This window comes from Octopus bimaculoides, chromosome 1 (genome assembly GCF_046866305.1).
Source record: "Octopus bimaculoides isolate indiv1 chromosome 1, ASM4686630v1, whole genome shotgun sequence".
Classification (NCBI taxonomy): Eukaryota; Metazoa; Mollusca; class Cephalopoda; order Octopoda; family Octopodidae; genus Octopus; species Octopus bimaculoides.
In genome coordinates, this window is record NC_142928.1 from 195,436,952 (window position 1) to 195,445,523 (window position 8,572).

The following is an 8,572-nucleotide window of genomic DNA, read 5'->3' on the forward strand; positions in this document are numbered from 1 at the left end:
CGCACATATCCGCTCTGTTGAATGTTCTCATCGTCACATCGAAATAGCCTCCTGAGTCAGTTAGTTTAAGACAACCCGTTTGATACAGCAGGCTTTTTTCTGGCGAAAATAAGCGCCCTTTCAAGTAAGCCTTTCAATACAGATAGATAAAAGCCCACAGTATCGATTTGGGTTAACCTTGCTCTGTCTCTATCCTGGTTTGCATTTAACCATGAAATTATTTCATTGGTATAACGTCATTAGGAAAAACCGGATGCCTTTCTTATGCCGCTCTTTATCTTCCTTGAAATATGCTTAGTCACCGAACAATTCCCGATTTAGCTAGATTAATCAAGCGGCACTTGGGGTTGGAGGCGAAATTTAGTTTATGATCATTGTTGGTGATAAATGCATTTCTCTTAGTTAAGGTTTCCACTCTGTCAGCTATACCTAAAGAACTAGCTGACTCGTTCTTTATTCTGTCGTATGTATGAAGGGAAGCCCGTCTACAGAAGTGTAAGACGCTATCCCCTAACAGCAAACCATAAATGCTGGTCTCTACTCTTTCTTCTTTTTTTTTTATCAGAGAAAAAGAAATCCCTATCTGAATTTTTGAGGAGACGTATACTTGAAGCAGGGAAGACTCATGGCTTAGTGGTTTGGGTTTTCGACTCACAATCGTAGGGCCATGAGTTCGATTCCCAGCAGCGCGTTATGTCCTCGTTCATTCAGCTGTTCAGCTGGTAAAAAATGAGTTGTATCTCTAATTCAAAGGGTCGGCTTTGTCACATTTTGTTGTCGTGCTGAATCTCCCTGAGAACTAAGTTAAGAGTATGTGTGTCTGTGGAGTGCTCAGCCACTTCCACGTTAATTTCACGAGCAGGCTGTTTCGTTGATCGGATCAACTGGAACATTCTTCGTCGTAACCGACGGAATACCGGTGAGTTGATAATAACCTTGATTTGATAAAGCACAATAACGTAGACCATTGAAGAAAAAATATTAATGAACTTAAAAGGCAAGCAATTAATTGGGTGGAATCAATGAGGAATGCCCAATGGAGAAATAACTCGATTTTTCGGTCTCAGACGAAGTGCCAGTTATATATGAAGTAAGCTTGCGCTGAAAAGGGTTAGAGGCCTCCAGTTCTTTAATTCTTGGTGGGAATCTTCTAGATTTGATATTGTAAGTATTGGACTCCGAGGGTGAAGTTGTTTGGTCATAGAAATAGGCTTTTCATCCCAAGAGGCTTTATTTTTAAAAATGGACAATGAACTTGTCGAAGATCATCCTCGTATAGAGTTCGCTTGACGGCATGGATATGTATATAAGTAGGTACGTGTGTGCGCGTATATATACATATATGTATACATATAAGCATACATACATATATCTATATATATATATATATATATATATATACATATATATATATATACATATATATATATATATATATATATATATATATATATATACATATATATATATATATATATATATATATATATATATATATATACATATATATATATATATATATATATATATATATACATATATATATATATACATATATATATATATATATATATATATACATATATATATATATACATATATATATATATACATATATATATATATATATATATATATATATACATATATATATATATACATATATATATATATATATATATACATATACATATATATATATATATACATATATATATATATATATATACATATATATATATATATATATACATATATATATATATATATATACATATATATATATATATATATACATATATATATATATATATATACATATATATATATATATATATATATATATATATATATATATATATATATATATATACATACATACACACACACTCACACACACATGCACACACACACAACTATTTGGCGTACCGCCATGTGATTAAGGTGTTGCGCTAATTCCGGGTCAATCAATAGGTCCCGGAGTTCCATTCTGGACTGAGCGTCGCATTGTGGCATTGAGCAAGGCATTTCATTTCACATTCCTTCCATCTCTTTAACTGAAATATCAATATCAACGAAAGTAACGGGGAGGGGGAAGTTACTCCGGAGACCGACTAGGCGTCCCATCTCGTTTAAACTCCACAGAAACCAGGATAGACGCGAAGCAAACTTCGTTTAATAGAGGTGTAGAGAGAAATTAGAGAGACTGTGTGTGTGTGTGAGACGAGTCGTGAAAAGACAGAAATATATTGAGAGTTAAAAAAAAACAGAGAGAGAGATGTTTATATAAATGGAGAGAGAGAGAGAGAGAGAGAAAAACAGATCAAAATATGTATAAAGAGAGAGAAAGGTAAGAAAAACGAATGAGTAGTTCAGCTAAGTTATCTACCCTTAGATATATTTAGTTGTTAGTCTGTACGGTTAGGTGTCGCCACATCAACCACTTCTCTCTTCTCACCACAAGAATGGTCTAAAAACTGTTGTCTTACTTTTATGTCTACAGACTAACTCTTTTTTTTTTTTTTTTTTTGGAAAACTATTCTACATACTTAAAACAGCCATCAGTTCTATTCCTTAATTTCATACTTTCAGAAATTTGATGAAAGCTAATTAATAATCAAAAAAGCAACAAACGAACAAAAAAAAGCTTGTCAACATGTCTGACTTGATTTCTCTTCTTGATGCAACTTTGCGTTTAATTTCTAATAACGGAGCGGAACGTCGGTTGTGGAAGACAACACCCAGTCTGGTGAAACCTGGAGGTTACCCACCTGATATCTTACTGCAGAAACCTTCCAAAGAAGAACTAGAAAAACTGGAATGTGGTATTTGGTAAGTGATATATTCTCATTGTCCTCCTCCGCCGTTCTTGTTTCTATTCTACATCTATGTATGGTTTATATATATGTGTATGCATTATATATATATATATATATTTATATATATGCATTTATATATGCACACTATATACTGATGAGATGTCATTGATGTATAGGCATGCACAAATATAGATACATGCTCTAAAACACATATATATATATATTACTGCTCTAACTTTTAGAGTGTACTTCTTTTGCGGATATATGATCCACTGACTATATATATATATATATATATATATATATATATATATATAATGTGTGTGTGTGTATATATAACAGTTATTTACAATTAACAGCGAAATGTTTAACCCATTTACTTCAGCCTCAATCAAAAAATGTCAGCCGATGCTCTTTGTTCGTTTAGTTTAGTTCTGTTGTTTAACCAAAATCTGAGCGACTTTCTCTGAATATTCTTCAACTAGAGACAGTCTGTTAACCAATGCTAACTCTTCTTAGATATAGATTTATACAATTTATGTTGTTTATTCAATGTTGAGTCGAACCAGAGTTAATAATATTCGGAGTTTTTTTTTGTTCATGATCTTCAAGTTATTCTGGTAAGGTAACTGACACTAAACAAATGAAAATTTAAAAATAAAAACCTGATTTGTATTACTGGATACACACGGTGGACAAGTGACATTATGCATGTACGTATGAGTGTGTGTGTGTGTGTGCGTTAGCATTTGTACAGATATCTTATGAATTATAATTCTGGGTAGGGTGGGGCCTATAGAAACATTTGCTTGAACCTAACTATATATATATGTATATATATTATATACATACACACACACACACACCATATAGGTAAATTTTTACAAATATATATATATAGGAGAGTATTGTAGTTTGCTTGAAACATGTATTGTTTGTAAAGAAAAAACTGTTTTGAATGACACAACAATGCACTAGCAGCGACTCCATCAATTTCTTAGGATATCTGAAGAAGGAATTTTTATTTCAGACTCTGGATGATTAAATTACAACAGTTCTTATAGTCCATTGCTTGTATTATAGTGCATTGCTGTGTCATTCAAAACATTTTATTCTTTACAAATATATATATATATACATATATATATATATATATATATACACACACACACACACACACACCATATAGGTAATTTTTTTTACAGATATATGTGTGTATAGGGATAACTACAGATTTGTCTCCCCCCCCCCCAAAAAAAAAATTGCATGTTCGGAATCTACATGATATAACACATGTTCGTAGAGTATTTTATTTTAAAAAAATATCCATTTTTCCGAAAGTTATGATCGTCCAAATTGGTGTGGGGGGCAGAAATCTGTAGTTGTGCCATATATATATATAATAGAGAGAAAGAGAGAGAGAGATGGCGATCTTTCGGAAGAAGTATATCAAAATTGAAAGTATTTGTTCGACAATTTCCGTAAAAAAAGATTATTATTTCTTTAATTCCTTTTTTAGCTGAATCGCTTGTGTTTATGTATTTTTTAATCTTTTTGTACATCTTTGTATATTTGTGTATGTATGTGTTAGGGATAACAGGGTCAAAAGAAGTTTTGTCCGGCCTCTTACAAGAACTCGAAGATAATTCGAACAATGAATAAAATATTTTAACGATATGGATTTTACACACAAACACACACACACATAATCACTTGACATGTTCTGGAGACCGTGAAACATGTCAAGGCCAGCTGGTTTTATTTTTCTTACGTACAAAATGTATTTACAGCTGTTTAAAGGTCCTCGGCGAAAGGCCGAAAAACTAGGTTATTTATTTTTAGGTTTCTAATACACTGTGTTGTACAAACACTATTAGAAAGGTACGTGTTCAGGTAGATGTATGGTGGGGAGGTGTTTGTTTCGATGTTTAACATTAGACTGAAGTATTATTCAATATTTTTTTTTTATAGAGTACAAGTTTATCATACTTTAAGTTCGACGAAGGCTGACAGGCCAAAACTTCGAAAACACTGCCACCCCCCACCCCCGCCCTTCTTGTAAAAGCAATGTAATTTTTTTTTTTTTAACACACGCACGTCTCTATTGCAAGCAACCATTCCTGTTTGATGTGTGTGTTTCTCTCTCTCGATATATATATATATATATATCGAGGTAGAAAATACTAATTGTTGTTCAGTCTCAGGTCACCTCTGGTATGTTACAGCATACCATTTGGAAATAAGTTCAGATACTATCCGATATGTTCCTTTCGATAAGACGGTAGATAGATAAACCGTGGCTTGGAAGATTTGGTTGTTGTTTTCCCAACATCGAGCGACCCATTATACGACAGCGAAGTTGATTCGAGTCGACTGGAGAAACGTGTTTGAAACATGAATGATGGCGTGAAATTTACAGATGTTATGTAATACCTCGGATATACGTATAACAAATACACGTTTACAGCAGTGGGATATATATATATATATATATATATATATATATATATGCTGTGAAGATATGAATTACTGTACTGCTATGTAGAGATGTCTGTTTCATTTATAACCAGACTTCATTATCTATGAAGTTATATAAAGGGGAGGGAGGGGCTATGTGACTTATCACCGAAAACTACTACTACCACCACCACCACTTCTATTACTACTACTACTACTACTACTACTCGAGAGTAACCTATCTTATGACATCTGCAGCTTTTAACACTTTTTGCTACATGAGGAAGCCTCTACATAGTCGTTCGACTTGCTAGAAATGAAAACTAAATATATCCGTCATCACATCCAACCGCTCCAAATATGCAGAAGGATGCATTGCATAACAGTTGTGAGCACACTATTTAGGGGAAAAGACGAGATGGTCATGATTGCAACGACTTTAGATCGTTAAGTTTGCTCGAACAGGACTGATCAATGGCTAAGCAACATGTTCGAGGTGAGCCAACATGTTTGGTTGTTCGACCTGCTAGAAATAGCAACCAAATGTCCTGTCCTTCAAAACGCACACTACTGTCTTGAGCAGAATTACATTGGATAATGTAGTCCTTGAAGAAACGTGTTAGTCATGGCTGGAATGTCTTTAAACATGGATTCATTGGTCAGGATTAACCTGGTGCTAGATAACGTGTTTCAAACATCCAATAACATGTGGCTGTTGGTCGTTCAATGTTACTATTTATTTGTTAGATATTTTACAAAAGAACTCCTGTTATTGTTGAGTTCACTGAGATTATATTGCATGTTTGTACGATATTAACAATACACTCTTTAGATACTGCTTATTCGTATATTACAAGCTAAACCTGATTCTCTGTTGACTAAATGTTTGTGAAATATGCTTTGCTGACGAAAATAAATCCACAAATGTATTTTTGAATTGTCTTGCACTTTGGGCTGGTGTCTTCTATAGCCCTGGGCCGATCAAAGCCTTGTCGGTGAATTTGGTCGACAGAAACTGGAAGAAGCCCATCGTATCTGTATATGATCGTTTGTGTGTGTGTACCCTTGTCTAGACATCGCTCGTGATAGTTGTGGATAAGCAACGTCGTTATTCACAAAGAATGTTGCTCGTTTCAAGTCTTCTGTGAAAAACCTGTCTAGCTGTGGGGAAATATTACCTTACTTATGAAACAGGTGAGGCTTGGTGACAGGAAAGGCTTCTGGTTGCAGAAAAGTCTGACTCAACAAATTTATCCGACTCCTGCAAGCATGGAAGAATGGACATGAAATATGATGATTCCTTAATATTATTACATGGCTCTAGTTATGGTGCCATTTAACCAATTCTTTCATACTCTCAATAAAATAGTGGTGGTTGGCTAGAAGTCTCTCTTTTTTTTCTCTCTCTTCCCTCCTCACATACATGATAGTTGGAATGTTTGCAGTCTTTGGTAGAATTTGATAACCATCCAATATCTTCATCATTTTAACCTCCACATATCCATGTTTGTATGGGTTGGGTGGAGTTCATTGAGCCAGATTTTCTACGGCCAGATGCCTTTCCTATCACCAACCCTGTTTCAAAGCAAGGTTAACTTTTGCCTCATAGCCAGACATGTTTGCATGACACTGCTTGCAGGACAGTGATACGCATAAACAAATATCGCATGATATCAAGACAAACAGAAACACACACACACACACACACATACACTTTTTCTCTCTCTTATACAATGGGCTTCTTTCAGTTTCCATCTACCAAATTTGATATCATACAGTGGGACTGAACCTAAAACCATTTGAGAAGCAAACTTCCTAACCACACACACACACACACACACACACACACACACACACACACACACACACACACACACACACACACACTCACACATATACTCATACTCATGCCTGCACCTATCATCATCGTTTAACATCCATTTTCCTTGCTGGCATGGGTTGGACGGTTCGACTGGGTCTGGGAAGCCAGGAGGCTGCACCAGGCTCCAATCTGATCTGGCAAGGTTTCTACAGCTGGATGCCATTCCTAATGCCAACCACTCTGAGAGTGTAGTGGGTGCTTTTTACATACCACTGGTACAGAAGCCAGTCAGAGTGGCACTGGCATCAGCCATATTCGGGATCACTTTTATTCTTTTACTTGTTTCAGTCATTTGACTGTGGCCATGTTGGAGCACCATATAGATAGATAGTAGACAGACAGGGCTGACCTAGGGCTGAACAACATAAACAGGATAGTTTTATTGAAGTGTTCTCTTTTGTTAGGTAACCTGTTGACTCTTTCCTGTTCTAAAATATAATAGAATATGCACACACACATACACAGTTTTTTCCACTCTACTTGGGCCTTTTTGCTGTAAATCTATTATCTCACACACACACATAAAAGCATAGAATCAGTAGACCTGAGAGGCAAATACAGATTTATTTCCATATGATTCCAACCATTTGTCTTTTACTTGCTCCAGCCATCAGTCTGTGGCCATGCTGGCGCACCACCTTGAAGAATGTTACTTGAACAACTCATCTCCAGAATTTTTTAATTTTTTTTTGTGTAGAGCCTGGTACTTATTTTATTGGCTTTTGCTGAACCACTAAGTTATGGGGACATAAACACACCAACACTGGTTGTCAAGCAGTAGTGGGGGACTAACACACATATACAACAGGCTTCTTTCAGTTTCCATTTACCAAATCCACCTTGACTGGCTTCCATGCCGGTGGCACGTAAAAAGCACCATCCGATCGTGGTCGATGCCAGCCCTCTCTGGCCCCTGGGTCTTGAAGAAGTAAGCTGTTTGGAAAGGGAATTCTTTCACATTTTCTTGAAATTTTATAAACTCTTGCAATATAGGCACAGGAGTGGCTGTGTGGTAAGTAGCTTGCTTACCAACCACATGGTTCCAAGTTCAGTCCCACTGTGTAGCACCTTGGGCAAGTCTCTTCTATGACCTCAGACCAACCAAGGTGAGTGGATTTGGCAGACAGAAACTGAAAGAAGCTTGTCATATATGTGTGTGTATATATATATATATATATAAAAATGAGAAATTTTACACATGCCTTACTTAGGGTTCCAGTTGTGTTTTAGTCAAAAAAAATTATTAACTTCTTGCAGAGTTCGAGCACACGGCAACATAATATCTCCTCCACTATTTAAGTATTACGTGTCAAAAGTGAAACAAAAACACTCATGTCAAATACTTTCACTTTAAAAATGAAACTATTCCACTAACTGAAACAATCACATTTCGATACTGTAGTGACAGATACTT

At 35.4% G+C, this 8,572-nt stretch overlaps 1 protein-coding gene across 2 annotated transcripts in view; it reads left to right on the plus strand.

Annotated features, from left to right (window-relative positions):
• Nucleotides 1-409: 409 nt before the first annotated feature.
• The window catches only part of LOC106869898 (uncharacterized), a 40,414-nt gene continuing 32,251 nt past the window's right edge, over nt 410-8,572 (plus strand). Inside the window, exons 1-2 of one of the 2 annotated variants that reach the window (XM_089365142.1) lie at nt 410-919; nt 2,593-2,832. In XM_089365142.1, the coding sequence (XP_089221268.1) occupies nt 2,657-2,832 (176 nt within the window). In that variant the 5' untranslated portion in view covers nt 410-919; nt 2,593-2,656. Of the gene's footprint in view, nt 920-2,433; nt 2,833-8,572 lie in introns of those variants that run through there. The other variant, XM_014915826.3, reaches the window with a different exon arrangement.